General features: G+C 41.7%; 3 protein-coding genes across 5 annotated transcripts; 1 reads left to right on the top strand and 2 right to left on the bottom strand.

The window, feature by feature from the left end:
- Positions 1 to 259: 259 nt before the first annotated feature.
- blvra (biliverdin reductase A) lies at positions 260 to 6,981 on the bottom strand. Its single transcript, XM_012835220.3, has 7 exons — positions 6,796 to 6,981; positions 5,430 to 5,553; positions 4,815 to 4,934; positions 3,626 to 3,723; positions 3,039 to 3,146; positions 2,553 to 2,721; positions 260 to 1,761 (listed from the first exon to the last, which is right to left on the bottom strand). Exons 1-7 carry the CDS (start codon positions 6,911 to 6,913, stop codon positions 1,500 to 1,502), a joined length of 999 nt encoding a protein of 332 aa, XP_012690674.2. The 5' UTR covers positions 6,914 to 6,981; the 3' UTR covers positions 260 to 1,499.
- LOC105907004 (cytochrome c oxidase assembly factor 1 homolog) lies at positions 6,949 to 10,921 on the top strand. 3 transcript variants are annotated; one of them, XM_012835237.2, is made up of 6 exons: positions 6,949 to 7,038; positions 7,164 to 7,236; positions 7,504 to 7,672; positions 8,210 to 8,361; positions 8,971 to 9,047; positions 10,487 to 10,921. In XM_012835237.2, the coding sequence occupies exons 3-6, from the start codon at positions 7,579 to 7,581 to the stop codon at positions 10,569 to 10,571; spliced, it is 408 nt and encodes a 135-aa protein (XP_012690691.1). In that variant the 5' UTR covers positions 6,949 to 7,038; positions 7,164 to 7,236; positions 7,504 to 7,578; the 3' UTR covers positions 10,572 to 10,921. The 3 variants fall into 3 exon arrangements, with proteins under 3 accessions (XP_012690691.1, XP_012690692.1, XP_031415280.1); XM_012835238.3 differs by having other exon boundaries at positions 6,952 to 7,038; positions 7,164 to 7,244; XM_031559420.2 differs by lacking the exons at positions 6,949 to 7,038; positions 7,164 to 7,236 and having other exon boundaries at positions 7,257 to 7,672.
- A 316-nt stretch (positions 10,922 to 11,237) lies between these two features.
- On the bottom strand, positions 11,238 to 17,113 carry LOC105906962 (serine/threonine-protein kinase 17A). The gene is made up of 7 exons (XM_031559419.2): positions 16,716 to 17,113; positions 15,350 to 15,562; positions 13,428 to 13,572; positions 12,734 to 12,860; positions 12,409 to 12,457; positions 11,974 to 12,153; positions 11,238 to 11,607 (listed from the first exon to the last, which is right to left on the bottom strand). Exons 1-7 carry the CDS (start codon positions 16,892 to 16,894, stop codon positions 11,331 to 11,333), a joined length of 1,170 nt encoding a protein of 389 aa, XP_031415279.1. The 5' UTR covers positions 16,895 to 17,113; the 3' UTR covers positions 11,238 to 11,330.
- Between the last annotated feature and the right edge of the window lie 3,188 nt (positions 17,114 to 20,301).

Raw genomic sequence — 20,301 nt, 5'->3', positions numbered from 1 at the left:
TAGCCAGTTTGTAAATGTATGGCTATATATCAAAATGCAAAAATTCTGATTGATCTTGACCATCTAGGTGAAGTGTTCCTTACTTGTCAGCTACAGAGAGCTTTTTAGATGCGATGTGAAGAGGCTTTGGCTTTAGCGAAAGAGCCCATAAAGTGTGTCTGTGTGTGGTCTTTTCAGTGGAAAAATACTTTTTCGTAAAACACATCTGAGACTTTCTTGACAGTAAGATGCTGCATAACCAAATACCAAGAAACTGAAGTACAGCATTGCAGGCACTATTTATTATTTGCATGAACACAAAATGAACATTATCTTCACATGGTACACAAAAAGGACAAGTATGTCCAGACCGAGGTCATATCCTTGGTAAACAATTCAAAACGACTCCCTTTCGTTGTGCAATATTTAAGGAAAAAAATGTGAAACAAAACTGCAGCTGGTATTTTCTCTCATCCACGTAACCCCTATTTGATTGAGCTGCACAGTGTTATGTGGACAATGCAGGATGCACAGAATGGGCTTATTGACATGTATCAACTCGTGTTGTGCCCCAGAACAGAGACGTGGACCTACGTATGTTGACCACTTCCTGAAATACACAGTGGAAATTCACACAGGTAGTGATTCAGTTTGGGTGAAAGTTGAAAAAGCCTTGCGACTGTTGACTGTATGTGCCAGGCTTGTAGCCTTTCTTGCCGTGAAGGCTTTCTGATAAGGCACAGATTCTTTAAGTTTATCAATCTATTAAGATCCTGACCGAAAGCTATGATTAATACACTTTTAAAACTTTTTTTTTAGTTTTAACTGAAACGACACACAGCTTTAAGACAGTGTGGTCTACTTCCTTTGTTGGTGGCATCTTCAAACAAAAAAGTATTGCTGACTTCCTGACTTGACAAAGCTGTAGACATATTTCTGGGCTAGATCTTAAAGCACCAACTCCCCCGAGAAAATCATTTCAATATTAAATATTAAAAGCATGACACTTTAAAGAAATGTGTCTGTTAGTATAATGGTAGCAATTCCAGTCTTGTGTCAAGTGTAACTTGTAAGTCATCAAAGTTTAATAAACATGTCAGTCTTATATATTTTCCCTCTTCCGCCCCACACACACCTTTGCGGCTGGGGAGGATGATTAAACTCAATTCAATCCAATTATTTATATAGCACCAGTAACAGTCTCTAGGCGTTTTTACAGAGCCTGAACCCTAGAGCAAGCACTAAGGCAACTGGGGTAGGGCTAACTCCCTTTTAACAAGAAGAAACCTTGATCAGAACCTCAGCTCAATAAACAGGATAAACATGATAAAGATGATAAAACAGACAATGTGAACAACTGACAAACGAAAAAACAACCGCCCCCTCACACTCCTCTGCATTGGAGACAGAGAGGGGATGATGGGAGTGTTTGAGCGTTTATTTAGCCAACATGTAAGTTAAGTTATTTGGCTCTCCCCAGCTCTGTGTGGTCTTGCCCTACACCTGTGGGGGTGTCTCCCTCAGGCAGTGGTCTTGCTGAGCTGCTGGATGCGTTCTGCCAGCTGCAGGCAGTGGAGGACCCTCTTCTGCTCGGCCTGGAGCTGGGCAGGGGGCAGCTGGCCCAAAAGCTTCTGTCCAAACAGCACCAGGTCCTGCATGAAGAGCCCCACCGGCTCCCTGGGGGCATTCGGGAGCTCCGTCATGGAGCACGAGTCGAAGCGGAAGTTGATGTTCTTCACCCTCGGGAGGTTCGGACCACGCTCCTCGACCCAGGTGATGGGCCTGTGCCAGAAAGAACCATTACACAACGTAAAAAAGAATGAATGAATGATTTATTTATTTACGTTATTTACCAGACTATTAGTCGCACTAGTTGCACTCATCAAATAAAATGTGTTGTAAAGAGTTGCTTTGGTCTATCAGTCCCATTTAGATTATTTTTTTTTACATCGATTTCAGAAGAATCCCAACTTATTTTGCATGACTGAATACATCGAAATCTTCATCCCCTGTGTTGTATTTAAACAAATTCAGCCAACTGGATGTGTCATTAAGAGGAAATATAGACATAAGTCGCTTCAGAATGTACTGTAAGTCGCAGGACCACCCAGACAACTAAAAAAAAGTGTGATTTATAGTCTGGAAAATAAAGGATTTCAATCATTCAACAATTTATGAATGACTGATAACGATGACCATGATTTCAGTAATCAACTGATTTATCCAGTAGGTTTATTGATCAGTCTCACCACAATCAATCTATTTCATGTCCACAATGTCCCGCTTCATTCAATTACATGAAGCTATTATTTTATAACCATGCCATTTAAATGATGATGTACAATGTACAGTACAGTTCTGTCACCCCATGCACTATGTGCCTGTGCAAACTATATTCCCGGGGAGCCCACATACTAATCTCTGCACTATACTCAATACATTTAAATGTACTCTAACACAGACAGTCACCGATGCTGAGACTGGAAAGGTAGAATCAACTTCTGGCTAAGCCGTTCTGTATTTCTTAGCCTATGAGGTTCTACGCTCCCTCGTTCTCTGTCTAGTCGACTTACTTCTGCTTCTCGGTCTGCAGCTGCACCGTCATCTTCATGTAGTTCTTCTCCTTGTCCTCCACCATGGTGGCGCTACTGACACTCAGCTCACCGAACAGGTCCACCAGCCAGGTGAGGCGGGCGATGCCGCTGAAGGCCAGGAAGCCAAAGTCATTCTTCAGTGGACCCCCTGTAGGAGCAGAACAGACCACAGAGACAACAGGGGAGAACAACAGATCAGAGAGGAGCAGAACAGACCACAGAGGAGCAGAACAGACCACAGAGACAACAGGGGAGAACAACAGATCAGAGAGAAGCAGAACAGACCACAGAGACAACAGGGGAGAACAACAGATCAGAGAGCGAAAGATGTTTAGCTTATGTTTATCCATTATTAAACATTACATTAGGTGCTTTGATCCTGCTGGGTTATCCAGATGTTTTCTAGTGCGGTTCTCCCGAAGCTTCCTAAATCTGAGTGGGGCAGGGCACTTGCTCTTGGCGTACCTGTGAAGTGTAGTGAGCCATCCTCCAGTGTCTTCCCAGCCACGTCCTTCTTCAGCTGCTTAAAGTCAGGAGTGAACAGCTCAATATGCTCCTCATGCAGGACCAAACCTAAGAGGTGATGTTGACACACACACACACACACACACACACACACACACGCACACGCACACGCACACGCACACGCACACACACGCACACGCACACACACACGCACACGCACAACCACACACAGATATTTAAGCTCTAGCCAGTTTAACAGGTCACAACCACACAGCTAAATCCCAGAAATACTGGTCATCTTTATCCTAACCTCAGCATAAAGAAAGCAGTAACAACGTAAAACCTTAACACTAAAAGTGTGTTTCATCAGTTTGTACAGAGAGATTAATGTTGTCACTAATATCATGGAGTCAATTAAAAATAATAGACATTATTATGGCATACTTATGTATTTCATCTATGCATGAATCTTTCTCTTTCTTTCTCTCTCTAACACACACACACACACACACACACACACACACACACACACACACACACACACACAAACACAGAGTAAGCCATGTAGTGACCCCTGAATGACTGACCTTTCTGCTGGGCGAGGTCGTGGAGTTCAGCTGCGGCTTTGTAGTTCAGGGTCATGGGGTACTCGACACACACGTGCTTCCCAGCCTCCAGAAACCTCCTGCATTCCATCACAGCACAGCACAACAAAAAAGACACACCATCACAAACCAGACAGGGAAGGAGTCAGCAGACACTTTCTTATGAATTACCCTATCTTACACCTACATATGATTTAACTATCTTTTAAATGTAGTGCTAACATACAGACTTTGAGTTAAACTTAACACTACCAGTATACTGGAATTCCAAACATACTAACAGGCACATATGTGTGTTACACAAACAAGTTATATTTTAACTATACAATATACTGAGTCCACACTAATAATCTGTTTAAAAACATTTTGATATTCTACTTACATATCCCCTACCATAAGCCACATAAGATTACCTCTAGGCCTAGTTCTATTCAACTGCAAAGTAGGTTGTAACTCTGTTGGAACTGTTACCCAACCTATTACATGGTCCTTAATAGCATACCAGTAGTTACACTGTAAAATGTAAGAGTAAGAGTGACTAAAATGATTGATTGCACCATTACAGAACGTGTTTGTTGACATAAACATTCATGATTGAATTTTAAGAGGCCTTACAGTTGCATCACTACCACGGGCAACCAATCTCCTGGGGAAAAAAACAGTTCACTGTCATCACCCATCACTAAAATCATGGCCTCTCCCATTAAGTCTAGCATCAGGTTATCTCTGATTCAGAGTCCTCTTAGTTCCTGAAACACAAGGTTTTTCTTTAAGTGACCAAGTCTGACTGGAACATGAGGAAAGCCCCCTGCAGCTGAGCCCATGAACACAGGCCCTTTTGTCTGAATCTCTCTACTCCATCAGCTCCATATCAGGGGGTTAAAATAGAAGCCTGTGTGTAAGGGCTGGGTGGTATGTTAAATAAATATCACAGTAATTATATCACAATAATTCCACAGATTTACCTCCAAATCCATGATAATGTATCTTGTAATGGCAAGTTTCAGAACAGTTTCAGATCAGTAAGAGGTTAATTAGACATGACGGTACCAGCCCTGCCATACTGTGTGTGAGAGAGAGTGAGAGAGAAAGGGAGAGAGAGGGGAGAGAGAGAGAGAGAGAGGGAGATAGAGGGAAGGGAGAGGGAGAGAGACAGAGAGAGGGCTCATGCCTTATGTGCTCCTCGTGGAATGTGTTCTCTGTGCACACCATGGCAACCTGGATGTCCTCTCTCTCCACCGCCTCCTCCACTGAGATCTGTTTAACACCCTGCTCGTCCCCAAGGGTCCTCCTACACAGGGGCACAGTGGACAATGTCAGCACTGCTTACACAGATAGATTGTGGCACTAAACATGGCGTCAGGTGCTGGGTTGGTTCATCTTTTCACGTCTTTTGAGACCTAAACAGCATATGGAGTTAACAGTGGAGTTAATCAGTGAACAACATCAGCAGTATTTACAGACACACACTATATGACCCACAGTCAGGTGCTTAGTTTAGTTTTTCTAGACTGAACATAAAGTGGCCAACATCAGCACTTTAGCACTATTTACAGACAAACAGACAACATTAGACTCTAAACATAGATCTAGACTCAGTCATACAACATGTCACACATTTCCTGGAATGCATGTCATACATTTACGGGAATGAAAGAGTGCAACAGCTTATATGGGAATTGGGTAATATTTCACGAGAAGTGTGTTTAAGGGCACTGTGTGGGACCATGTTTAAGTTCAGAGTATAGACCAAAGAGCCTCAGGACACTGTGAGCGCAGGAGTTACCTCGAGACGAATCCCTTCACACTCATCTTCTCTGTAGCACTGGAGGGCAGGGGGGCAAGCAGGTCCCGGATTCTCACCCGCCCAGCTATCCCAATGCCCACTACTACCACGCCAAACATGTCACCTACAGGACACAATCACAGGTTAAAGGAGAACTAGCCAAACATGTGACCTACAGGACACAATCACAGGTTAAAGGAGAACTAGCCAAACATGTGACATACAGGACATGATCACAGGTTAAAGGAAACCTTGGCTAAACATGTTACCTACAGGACACAACCACAATCACAGATAGAGAGGTTAAAAGGGACCTGACATTTATATAGGCCAACGTATTCACCTTACTAATTGATTCATTTAGCAGACGCCTTTATCCAAAGCTATTTACAACTGAGCTTTAACAATCAAGATACTGTAAGTTCGGTGTAAGTTAGTAACTTAGACATTACACAAACGTTGGAAAGTATAAAGGGGAACTAAAAGTTGAAGGTTCTTCTTTCACTTCCTGTCTGACAATTAAGTTCTTCATATTGTCACATTCTAGTATAGTCCCTTCTGGTAAAATCTTGAGGCAATATATTGAGGTAACAGTTACAGTATGTGTGAGTTACTGATAGGAGCATTTCCCTTATCAGTCATGACAGAACAAGCAAAGAAACTAACGGGCGGACTGTTACATCCACCTAACAGGCAGTGAAAATAAGAAAAACAAGTCCTATTTCAAGGTCACAAACCATCTAAACATACAGTAATATATCCAATGTGGACTGATTATTTAACAGAAAGTCTACTAATTAATTGCAACCAATGACGAATGATGAATGTTAAAAACAGGACTTTTAGATCTACACATCTGAAATTGATCATACATGAACAATACCTCATACCTTGAACATACATGATCTATTGCGTTTTATCGCAAAAAAAATTACCAAACTGTACCGATGGATCCGTCTACAGGGTGGCATAAGAGGTTTTTTTTAGAAGAGACAGTAGGCTACCAGTGAGATAATGCTATTTCTGCTTGCAGGCTATTGACACTGCATCCTCACACCGTCATTCACGTCTCCTTCTGTTGGATTTACATTGACACCGGGCAAGCGTTAGCGTTAGTAAATAACGACACCGTATGTCTAGGGTTTCAAGTATGTATCCTTGAAGTAGCCCTGGTACATGGAAATCGTTAGTTACTTAAGACTACTGCAAGGAGGGTCGAACCTTGTGTAACTGACACCACAAGAAATGACCACTGAAGAGGTAAATTAACTAGGCTAGCCTTGTAAATTATCTCACAGATTAAATGGCAAAATGCACCGATACATTAGTTTGTACTTGGCAAAAGCATCATCATCACCTCACATACCTTTTTTGATGTGCAAATGAGACCTCTTGAGACCTCCGCGCGTATGCCCCACTGTCGCTGAGGTAGGCTCGTTCTGTGTTATAACTCCCTTGTTGAATAACCTGGTTGGAACTTTCATAACTCTCACATGGCTCCACGCGTAGTGAAATCTAATGGAAATGACGTAACGTTGTTGTCCCCGTCACGTGCCCATTTGTTACTGCAGGTCATGGTGCGTCGTGTGGCCGTACAACACTTGAACAAGTATGTTATTTTCTCATAATGTAGCAGTGATATTGGCATAGACTATACCACAATTGATGAAGCTTGTACTCCTATGCAATTATTCTTAAAACATGCCAATGAAGTTTGTTTCATTCATTTCAAAGAACCAAGATGGCCGCGCACATGACTTGAAACCTGACTGAAACATCGACTGTGTATGTAATCGTGACACAGTAGGTCAGTAGGTTTGTATGTCTCTACTCTCCGCTATATAGTCAACGTTAATTTGATGTAAACATTTGACACGAACGATAGAATTTCTAGCTAGCTAGTTTACAAGTTAAGCTTGCTACTTAGACGTTTTGCGTTTTAACAGACTGCACATTCTTCTTCTATTCTTCTTCTGTTTTACTTCAATGTACGTCAGTATGGTACAGTTTAGGGCGTCTTCGTCTAGATTGTATAATCTTAATAGCTATTTCTGAAATCTAACGTATTTTGCAGGGCTTTCGATCAATGTCCTTGGTGGACACAGTCATTCAGTCGAAGCATTGGTGAACGTTCCTTGGATTTCTCAGGATGCGGAGATCGGCGAATGCCCTCCACCAGATGGCCGTATTCATGACCGTGCTGACAGGAGGAGGTTGTGGGATGATGTACTATTTAATGCAAAGTAAGTAATGACAATGAAAGAAATGCAAATAATAAATAAATATTTGTTTCTGATAGGCTTACATGTTTTTTCTTGACTAATACATTTTGCGTGAGAAAACTCTTTGGAGGGATTATTGTGACAGAAATCGGCTATACAAATAAAATATGAAAATAAATAAATATTAAAGTTATTAAATCTATGGCCCAAAGTGTTTTTGATCTGATCATTCACTGCATGTCTATTTTAAGCTAGTTATTGTTTTGCTTCAATTCTCAAAAGTAAACATCTGAATTCACTTGTGCCAGATCCCTTATTTAGCCTTATCTTTTGTAAATATTTAGATGATAGGAGGCTGAAATGAATTAAAATAAGAGTGTAAATTGCAGTGCAACCATGGCTACTAGGGAGGAATCATTGGTAGATTAATGTATGGTGTCACGTTAGGTTTGTTTTGACCAAATGTTTAAAGGGGGCCACATCAATGGGGGTACAACTCTGATGTCTCTGATAGAATACTAATAGATATTAATGTTGCTGATATCTATACGCATGTAGAGAACTTTGCCCAGGCTGAATACTACCGTTTGGCCCTGGAGCACCTGAATGGTCACTCAACTGCCATGTCTTGTTTGGGAGCTCCTCCACTGAAGGTCCACAACCTGCACCTGTCTGATCGATATAACCGCATGGACCACACCAGGGCACAGGTCAGAGAAGGGCCGCCTGACTGAACTGGGGTGCGTTTCCCAAAGGCGTCGCTAAGCAACCACAATGGTATGAACATAGTGTATTACATGAACACAGGTCATGTTATTTGTGTTAACAAAACTTTGCTTTTTATGAATCTAGTTCAATGCGGACATCTCATGCGTGATGAGAATACAATCTTAATTTCCTTAACAGCCAATGCACCATACTTATGGCAAAATCACGGCTTTCAATGCATGCAGAATTAAGTGTAAGAGCTGGTAACTAAGGAGAGAGTTTTCAAAATGATAGTCTTTGTCATTTAACGAAATAGTTGTTCTGCCACGTTTTGGGGAAACGCACCCTGAAGAGTGGGTGGTGGGTGGGCTGGGCTTTCTGGTTAAAAGATGAATGTGGAGAAAGAACCCTCTGAACTTTCCCTATGATGTCACACATTGGAATATATATTTTGACCTCACTCCCATGCAGTTCATCCTCAATTGATAAGTACAGTGTACTTCACATGATAGTACATTTTATTGCATCATATGCTGAGGGTTATAGGTATATGTCATTGATAGTAATGGTACAATTTCTGTAGTAAAGCAGTATGCGGTCTGCTGTTTCAGATTAAAATTCCTGTAACTGGATCCAAAACTGGTGGCTATCTCTTTGCCACCTCTGTCAGAGACCCTTTCATGAACAGGTTAGTGTCCCCTCTCCTGCTCCCCTGTCCCTCTCATGTGCTCCATGATTTGATCTGTGTGCATTTTCTATGGCCCCTTTAATCTGTCCTAGTGTGTGGAGCAGCAGCACCTCCAATGTCCCATTACAGTTAGCAAACTATCTGTATCTATGTAGTGTCTATTAACTAACATAACAACCTAACCTGACATAATGTTCAAGGTAGCTCTCAATTGCTTGTCAGCGGTACAGCTAATCTAGACGCTAGCACTAATCATGACCCCACATCTTTGCCTGTATATATTTCTCGCTGTTGGCAGAGGACCAGATGGCTTGCTAGTTGTTACTGTAAAAGACAATTCTCCCAAACCAATGGTGGAATAGGTGTCTGAAGGTTTGTCTCTGTGCTTTGCTGAAATATGATATTTATTAAAGCACCCTTCTTGGTACAACCATAATGAATCTGGCTCCATTCAATAAGGAACTCAGCCTTAGCTCCTGGCTTTTATTGTATATTGCTACCCGTTAGGTAGGCTTGGCTCAGTGACGGGCACCAGGCTGCTGTACAATCTCCGTATAACCATTTGATCCAGTGCAGAGGCTGGTCGGCAATCCACTGCTGTATAATACAATTAACAGTTCTGCTGTTATGGTAATTAGTTTTATACTATAATTGAAGATTCAGTCTTAGGTTTGATCAGTCAGGATTCAGGTTTATTCTTGTACAATGGTGGCCAACCACTGTGAGACAGAGACTTGAAGATCCACCCATCCTCTCAGAGCTTCACCTCAGCATATCTGATTATCCCTTGAGGGACAGTCTGTTAAATATGATATAAAACTGATATTTAAGGGGTGTTATCGTCTATTCAAATGGGCCATGGGTGCAGGGCTCTTTGTCTCGACCGGGGGAGGGGGAGGTGAATCTCTGTCTCACCTCACTCCTCAGGTCAACCCAAAAAGTACCTTCACCCAGGAATGTTTACATGCTAGTTAAATCCAAATAAAAGTAACAATTATAAATAGGTATAAGATCATTGAATTATTGACTAAGGCATATTCCTATTAACTATACCGGTCCCTTCAGCTGTAGCATGTCTATCCCAGTTAATTAGCCAGGTCCTCAAGACTTACATATTGCTATTCGGTTTGAAACTAATCCAAGCCAGCCATTGGGGAAACACCTTCGAAAACTTCTTTGGTTAAGAATTTCTGGAGAGGCCAACAGTGGGTCGAAGTTTCACAGTTTATTTAGTACAATTGGTACAATGCAGTTCTGGAATGTTTGTTAGAGGCACCATAAAACAACACCTAACCCACACCTAATGATTAATTACAAGAAGAAGAAGTCCATCTGTGTTTTTCCAATCCAAAGATTCCCATCCTGCCTTACATTAATGAAGTTAGACCTACAGTATTTTATACACCCCGTCTGCATTTCTCTTGTCTCTTCCCCACCAGATGGCATATTCAGGAGGTGGTTCTTCAGCTCAGGGAGGGTGAGCGCATTCAGGTTTTCACACCTGAACCAGAGAAAAGTGAATAGAACCGGCAGCAACCATGGCAGAACCAGCTCTCAACAAATACACACGTCTTCTCTGTCGGTGTGTGGCTGTCCAAAACTATGCTGTGTATTCTACTTGAGCAGTGTACATTTCAAGATCAGAATCCTCAAATGGCTCTTTTATGATACTGGGTTCAAAGCTTCAGGTGGGAGGAACGGGTGATGGAGTGTCAGTTAATGAAAAGGCTCTTCATAATTACAGGAATCTAAGGACTCGACTAATAATGAAATTGTGTGGTTTTAAAAAGACGGCTGACGGTTAAGATGTGAAAGGACGATGCAGGCATGCGTCATCTGAGACAATGTTCTTCATTAAAACATTCTTCGTTGGAGATGCAGCTTTTTGTTTCTTATTTTTATCTTAACTAAGAAAGACGTGGATTAGAATGTCAGAGTTTAGTCAGAGAATACTTAATTGAATTACGTTAACTAACCATCATGACAAGCCAAAAGGATATTTGCATTTGCATTGTCTTTATAACTGACAAATAGACAAAAGTACAATAGTTAAACTAGATTGACGGAAAAAAACAAAGGGATTTCAATGTATCCTCTCCATATGATTTGACATGCAATTAATTTAATTAATTTCAGTGACACAAATACAATAGAAATGAAATATCATTAAATAGGAACTTTATGGTTTTAGTGACTTTCAAAAACTAACATGAGGTACAAATATCACATGAGAAATGAATGACTTGGTCTTAATAACAACATTATAAACTTAAACTTTTTCCCTCAGTAAATAACTTTTTGCATGTTGTGAAATGGCTCCCCAAACCTAAAGCAGGTAGCTGTTGGGTTCTGCTCTTGGCTAAAGGCCTCTGAGTCCGAATGTCTGCACTGTCCCAATGTGTATGCTGTCATCACTATCAGCTCCTCCACCCCTGGATCTTTGTCAGGGGTGTGCGGCGGGTCCTCTTCCCCGATGCAGGTTTCTTTTCTGGTGTGCGGCTGCCACTCGGGCCCCCTGAGCCACTCATGTCTCAGACACTCCTCAGCAGAGAGGCGAGCCCTAAATACACACACATGTGCGCACACCACACACACACACACACACATACACTACGTTAGCATATAATAAAAAACACATACTTCATTTGCAAAAACCACAAATCTCCCTAGATGCACAGCCCTTAGGTCCGGAAGCAGTGATTGAATGTACTAAATCATAGCTAAATCACTTCATCACATAATATTGAAAGTGTGAGTCATGATGCCTTGATAGTCTGATGTCTTTTTGACAACAGTCTTCCCTAAGTAATCAAGCTAAACCACTACAGGGACTACTGTTGCCCACTTACTATGTGTGAACGCCCTATGCTGAACTGCAACCTTGTGATTCCATTGAACAGCTTCAGGGAATGCTAGAGTTTCTCACCGTGGGTCTTTGAGCAAGACAGCCTGAATGAAGCAGATGGCAGAGGGGTCCAGAGCCTCCAGCTCTTCCTCGGTGTAGGAGACGTTGACCTGGGAGATGTTCAGGAAAGTCTCCTGCTTGTCCTCGCCCAGGAAGGGAGAGATACCAGTCAACATAACGTACGTCAGCACGCCAATACTCCTATTCGGAACACACACACACACACATGCAGGCACACGGTTTGCTGAGAAGGCAACAGAACTCTTTGTGTGTGTCCATTTTGTGTCTATTTTACAAACAGCATACTGCTGCTGAAATTTCTTGATATTAAAGGGCCAGTGTCTTTTTACCAGCTGATAAAGAGCTTATTTATTTATTTATGTATATAATGGTACACTTTGACATACAGCACTGTGGAATGGCAGTAGTCCAGTAAAAGAAGACACACTGTCTTACCACATGTCAGTGGCAGTGGTTATGGGCTCATAATTCAGAGTTTCAGGAGCTAAAATGAAAGTAGGAATTTAAGGAGAATTACAACGGTTGCTTAGAAATAAAGAGAAGAAGTGGCACTGGTTTCATATACAATGGAAGGAAGTTCAGTTGCACACAGACAAAACACAAGTAACCCTGGTCTTCCTTGTAAAAACAGGCACAGACATTGGTTTGAGATGGACCACGTCAGCATAATGGCGCTCACCTCAGACGGCGCTATGGCTTTGCACTTTGAGCCAGTTTCCACTGAATGAAACTGACCACAGTGACAGCGCCTAGCACTCACCCACATACTCCGGGGTGCCCATGATCTCTCTGAGCTCCTGGTTCTCCCTCACCACCCGTGACAGCCCAAAGTCCACGATCTTAATGTCACCCAGAGGGTTGGTGCTGGTCAGCAGGAGGTTCTGAGGCTGGGGATGGAGACAGACACGGTAGAACAGGCAGAGAGACACAATGGAACACATAGAACAGGCAGAGAGACACAATGGAACACATAGAACAGGCAGACACAGACACAATAGAACACATACAATACAGCAGGAAGACAGACACAGAACTTTGGGCAGAGTGACACAATCCTGACCTTCCAAAACTAACAGACTTCAGTGAATTTCTTGAAGGCAGACAAGTACAATCAGTCTTTCTTATTCAATAATGTATCACAGCTCTTGCACCCACAATGTGATGTGGTCCAACAAACACCACCATCACACCACAGCTGAATGAGAGGCTGTTACAGAAGAAATTGGTTTCATGTATTAAAAACATTTCTCACAGCCTCATAGTAAGGGGGACTGTTTTGGCTTTGATTGATTGATCGGTTCCATGATATTTCACATCTCACTACCACAGCATTTTATTTTTCTGGTGAAATGGGTCCTGACACTTTTGTGTCACTAAAGGTTTAATAGATAGGAAAGATAGGAGATTCATGAAGTCATACTCATTCATGAGAGCGAGTAGTCTGTGGCCTGTACCTTGAGGTCAAGGTGGACGATATTGTTACTGTGGAGGAACCCCACGCCCTCCAGGATCTGCCTCATCAGCACCTTCACCTCCTCCTGAGAGAAGGCCCCGGTGTGCTCCGCCACACACTGCTCAAAGAGGTCCCCTCCCGATGCACTGGGAACACACACAGAGGGTCACACATGAGTCACACACACACACACACACACCGGCTCAGATGGTGTGCCACACATGTACGCACACATACACAGACACAGAACAGTAGCAGGAAAGGCTACTGACATGCATAATTGACACTTTGGGATGGAGCATTGACAATAATAGGAAGACAGAAGGATGTATATAGTGTACTGTGAAACCCCTCTTGAGTCATCACTTTTTCCTAGTCTTCATAGAAACCACCGAAAACTAGTTTGGTCATGTGCCTGTATCCACGTGTCTTTCACTGCAATAATGGGACTGTATGTGTGACATGAGTTGAGTTTGTAATAAGAAGGTGCCTCGCCCCACAGAGCTTTGGAGCTGTTGCTTGACCCTTGCGGTGCTTGTAACTTTCCCCAGTGCTGTAAATAAAGGTGCAGTCTCACACCTGTGTTGCCAGACACATACATACAGACACATACACACACGAACACACACACACATGCACAGACACACATACAGACATATAGATCGAGAGAGAGAGAGAGAAAGAGAGATAAAGAAAGAGAGAGATAGAGATCCTTTAATGAACATATTCAGTATTTCCCCTCTATTTTCTTGAATTGTTTGAATTTGCACAGACCACCAGTAGATGTCGCTAAATGGCTGCATTTGGTAATGTCAGCCTCTTGAGTGTAGTGAACTTCCTCAAAGATGTTAAGAGGGCTTAGTGGAAATTATTAAAAAAACATCCATATGCTTTTTGACATTCCCTTTATATCAATCCACATAATTACTATGCAGCTGAAATCGCCGTAATGCTGACTGGTGTCTGTTTGGAAAAGTCCCGTGTCTAATTAGTCATCACCCTGAATCATCACCCTGAAGTGTCCCTGCTTCATATTTTCTTAGAGGTTTCTTAGCATATTATCCAGAACACTATACAGTTTGCTTCTCAGCTATGGGGGCTAAAATGCTGCTCTCATTATGATCGACAAACTTAATGCCCTCTTCTGGGCGAACATAACATGCCCCGCTGGATGGACACCAACACATTCCTAAAAAATTGTGAAACAAAGTTGTCCAAACACTTGTCCAGTGACCTTGTTCTATTTGTAGTCTCTGTGTTGTCTGCGGGTCTAATTTGGTTAATTTGCTGGAACAAAGGGAGACAGACACAGATGGATCACAAAAGCCGGAGTAATGGACGATGAAAGGCGTGTATGTGGACAGCATTTGGGTAAAGTAACGCGGCAATGTGTGCAGACACACAGCAAGGGTCAGAGCCATCAAACAGTCTGGCTGCCATTCTCCTGGTCCTCTCCCTGTCTTACCTCAGATGGCACTGCCAATTCTCATGCCAGAGGGCATATGGCAGCCTTGAATCTGTTTGTGTTCTTATTTATACTGGGATATTTCTGCTGTGAACAACAGAACAACAGAAAATACTTTTTGTAGAGGGTGCCTTTACCTCTGTATGGTTTGCTCTATACTAGTCAAAACTGGTTCTTGGTCAGCCTAGGTGCCAAGCGGGTAGAGTGTTAGGTAACAGGTTTTTGCAGAAGGTTGATGCCCAAACAAGTCCCTACCACACCCTCTGTGATTTTTAACCGAGGAGGAGGGGGGCAGGCCCAACAAGACTGGACCTGGACAGCAAGACTGGACTACCACTAGTAATGTCAGTGTAATACAGTAGAGGATATCGACATATCCATATATAGGTACCACTCCACTAAATCTACTGACATACAACAGGTGATGTCTGAAGAGATAAGCGATGGTGTTAACCCACTACTCCAGCAGTAGCACCATCTCGCTGGGCGTTTCGTAAACCTCGTGCAGGTTGATGACCCTGGAGCAGGAGCTGGTCAGCTCCAGCATGCTGACCTCGTGGATCACCTCCCTGCGGCAGTCTTGGCCCCTTCTCCTCTTCCTCACGAACTTGGCGGCGAATTCCGTCCCAGTGTGCTTCTCCACACACCTTCTCACAACGCCAAACTTCCCTCTAGAGAATGCAAACACACAGGACAAAACAGGGCCATCAGGAATAACACAGTAGGCGCAGCGGTGCTCCCAAAAGTGTCCTTTCAGCCAGACAGGACATACTTTCATGGAATCAATAACAAACTATTTCAGAACACGATGAGGAAAAAAAACGCAGTGCATCAATAGTAGATATAATTATGGGAACAATTCCTCATTGTCTTCAGTGTAAAAAACACCAGTATGAGTTTACCATATCTGTTACCAAAGTATATGTTTACCAATCCCTAAATGCATCTGACAGATGCAGACCATGATCCCCACCAGTGTACCAGTGTCACTAGTCTATCTCTTATTGCTGGTGGAGTATGAGGTAAGTGTTTCAACTTACTAGTTTAGTCCTGATAAATGTACGTGGTGTGGCTATTAAATAACTAGACTGTTATAATGAGTATAAATTAGTTACTTGAGTATAAGATGCTTTCTTCAGCACAATCGAATTACAGCATTAGTCTCATTATTGAATAGCCACATCTCGTACGACCCTTTTTTCTGTTATTCTGTTTGTTACACTCAGATACTCTTTTCTCCTGTTATGTCAAATAGTGCAGTGTTTTCCATTACAAACAGCGTTCACTGGTGCACCATCATTTACAGTTGTTTATATAACACGTGTATACAGGTTAACAACATGATGTAATTTCTCAAGACATGGATAGCCTGGATCTATCCCACCAACCAACCTGATTAAGTGAAGCAGGACACATAAATAATAACACGTCAGCAAGCCTTTACAGGTGTTCTCACTCAGCTTCTAAGGGCTTACCATGTATATTCAATTCAGTATCATTGCAATGTGCACCAAACGCAACAACAAAAGCAATAATAATAATTCAAAGTACTCATCCAAATGATAAAGGTCTTCGGAACTTTAACCGTGTGATAATTAACACTGTAATGTGAAACTGAAATAAATTGTATTATTTGAATGTATATCAGTTAAATTATTAATCATCCTACATAAAATAAATTGTCAGGTATACCAGAGTAATTGCAACAATACAGGCAATTAACTCATACCCATTATGATTTGACATGACATTAACACTACAAACCTTGTTCAGGTGGGCGAGGGTAATTTATTTCTATTCTATATTTCAACAGGTACCACTTACCTGCCCAACTCCTTGCCTGGTGTGAGACTGTATCGCTCGGTCAAGGGCTCAGTTCTGATGTCGACTTTGATATCAGTCAGCAGCGCCGGCCGTTCCTTGCTTGTCTGTGTAAGCGTCTGGTTACCGTGGCGATAGCGTTGCGTCTCAGTTACCTGAGTATCCCGCAAAATGACGTCCATACCTCAAAACAGTTTCCAGATGCAATATGCACTTGAAGCTAAGTTACAGCCTGGTTGATTTGACTGAGCAAAACGAAATAGCGTAGCCTACAACTGACTCATGCAGTCACCACAACATGCTGCCCCACAGCACCTTGAGTTGATACAGCAGCCTTATCTACAATGACAGACGGACATTACTTGCCCGTAGAGGCGGAGCTCAGTCTAAACAGACGTGGAAACTGCCAATGATATTGTGAACGATATTTATTTATCATCAACTGATTATGGTGTTATGTTATGCGCATATAGCCTACACGACAAATCGCCACCTCAAAGATAATGTATTTCTCTAACTACATTTGTCAAAACGTTAAAAAGAAGACTGAAATGCCTTGAACTTTTATACCAGTGCTGTGTATTTTTGTGGACAAATTAAAAAATGAAACTACAATACATTACAAAGTGATTGTTTATTGACATTCGTAACAGTACTGGGCTTGAAGTACAGAGCAGAGCCTGAGAGAGAGTAAATATGAGTGAACCCATCATGATAAAAAACCAGCATAATATATCCAGGGATAGAAGAGGGCAAATCTGGGTGAAGCAATGAAACAGCAATGGTGTGGTGCATGTGTGTGTGTGTGTGAGAGAGAGAGAGAGAGAGAGAGAGAGAAAAAAAGAAAGAGAGAAGGAGAGAGAGGGTATGGTGAAGAGTGGTTTCTAATTCCAGGTGAACATGAGATAAAAATTGAACTGTGAGGCAGATTGAGAACTTTCACTTAGTGACATTCCATACAGAAAATCATTATTAAAAACATTTCATAAAAGAGAAAGGAAAAGGCCTCAATAACTGATACTATAACAAATTGCATTGCGCCATTAATATGGCAAAATATGCATAGCATGTTACACTTTATACATTTATATTTACACTGGAAACCACTGAAAGTCCATCAAATTACACGATCATACATCATTTCCTAAATTTTCTCCAGTTCTGTTACTTTTTAGCATAATTACACACATTACAAATATTAATATATACTCAGGAATGCTTGATCAATTGAGTCCAATTCGTACATCTTTAACTTTGTGATACCAGATATAAACACAGTTTATATTACATTCTTACAGTGTTCAGGCCAACTGTAACTATGTTCATAAACTTTAATTGTTCAAACCCAAAGTAAATGGCCATTGCTGAGGTCTCGTCAGCAAATTGAAAAATGCTTCAGGTGTCGGTTATATGACCTGTGACAGACCACCAGATGGTGTTAGCCAAACTAGAGGAAGTGATTCCCCTATCAAAGCAATGGGTGTGCTCAGTGGTGTGGTCAACTGCTGCCTTTAAAATCCAGTCGCCAATTTATTTTTTGTAGCGTTTCATTTTGTTTCTGTTCCTCATTCATCCCACAGAATGGGCGTGATCTCATGGCTTCTGTATGGCTTTTCACTCCACTTGGAATCTGTTTGAAAACGGGCCTTTAATAAATATTCTCATGCAGGTCTACATGCCGGCTCGCAGACCAGTCAACAATGTCTGTCTGTCTTGTCTGATGTCTTGATGTATATGATGATCTTTGGTGATTTGTCTGTGACAATCGTGTAGGTCCTGTCTCTCTGTCACTCAAACTGTCCTTCACTTTAACCTCAACAATGACAATATAAAGAAATGTCAATACTGTAAATGTACACAACACATGGTTTTGAGCAATTTCCTGTTGCCTGAGTGAATGTAAAATCGGCTGTAACTGTATCGTCAACTGAGAATGAACAAGGTCTATCTGACATGTCTACAAATGTATGATAATAATATGATTTGGTAAATCAATATATTTATATAATAATATGAATTTCATGGTGATTTCATAATGGTGGTTATTTGATCGCGTCTTTCTCAAAAGTGCACCTGGACCTTGTTAATTCTCAGTATTACATAGAATGGCTTCACCATCCAGGGGTCTTGAGTCAAATAAAACGCCACACATTTTATCCTCCACACATAGAGCTACTGCATCAGAGAAGCCTTCCATTTCCATCTGCGCTTCAACAGAGGTCACGTTTGATCATGTATTTATGCACAAACATTTAAAAACAGAGTTCAACAATCTTCACACAACCAAACATTCATATCATCCTTACAAACATGACTATGTTACAAAATCTGATAAACGATTTGTGTTACATTAAAACAGTAATAAAATACAAGACAGAAAAAAATGGTGGTCTATGCCCTTACGAATATGTTACAATATTTAGATTCAGAAATGCCTTCAGATTGTGTGTGTAAGTATATTATTTCACTGAGCAACAAAGATGAAATCCCACACTACTACTTCACTACTACTATTTTCTGGAAAAAAAAAACAAATGAGGTCTTGAAAAGATGAGTGACTTAAGACAGGACTACTGCATAAAACCTTCATATTTAATGTAAAAACAGCGTATTCGAATGATGCTGGCAACCCAGAGATAACATAACATAATGCTCTTTCAGTGATTGTGGCCCTTTCATTGTGTCTGCAGTGGGCTCCTCCTCACCTAAGTGAAAATGTTTTAATGTTTTAAAGGGCAGCATAAAAGTACAAGTGCGATGTCAAGGTTACATCATTTTCATGTGTATAATTTTTTTATATTTGAAAACAGACTTTGCATATAAATGTTGTTTTTTCATTATATATGTATACATCAGTAAGTAAAATCTGCACGGACTGGAGGATCTCTCCACCCTCTTTGAACCTCTGGTTAACAGACAACAGGAAGCACTAACTAATGTATGTGAAAATCATCCCGCTGTAACTACACGGTGATAACTTAACTGACTGATCGTTTATTTTGGTTTGAGGGTGCCCATTTTGAACTGAGGCAATGCTGAACTGATATGGTGCGGTGGCCATTTTGAAGTGAGGCGATGCTGTTTGGCCTGCTGCAGATGCCTGAGAGGAGCAACAGGCCCTAGTGATGTCACAAGTTCACACTGCTCGAGATGCCACGCCCCCTGGTGTGGCGTGATGGTGACACGGTGGCACTACATCCACTGATGACAATTCCCATTGAGGCACACTTCCTGTCCTGTAAATCTGTACTTCTTGTGTCAACATTGACAACAGCAGCAATGCGTCTCTCGTGAGAAGGTAAAACTGCAGCAAAGGTCCTGTGATGGTGAGGCGAAGGGGAAAAACAACTGGAAGCTCCAGCCCGCTCTGGCTCTGGCTCTGTCTCTGTCTATGGCTGTGATTGTGGTTGTGGTTGTGGTTAGTTGGTTGGGGTGCTGTCAGTTGCAGTAAAGGATTTAGGCCCTGAGAGTAGTAGGAGGCTGAACCCAGATGTTTACTATTGCATACCAGCTGGGATTGTGCAAACCCAATAAAGACTGTACATACAGTATCAACAGGTGAGTTACACATGCATGTGTTTTTTGTGGT

This window comes from Clupea harengus, chromosome 22 (genome assembly GCF_900700415.2).
Source record: "Clupea harengus chromosome 22, Ch_v2.0.2, whole genome shotgun sequence".
Lineage (NCBI taxonomy): Eukaryota > Metazoa > Chordata > Actinopteri > Clupeiformes > Clupeidae > Clupea > Clupea harengus.
The sequence above is the reverse complement of the archived record's forward strand: the minus strand, read 5'-3'. Positions and strand labels throughout refer to the sequence as shown.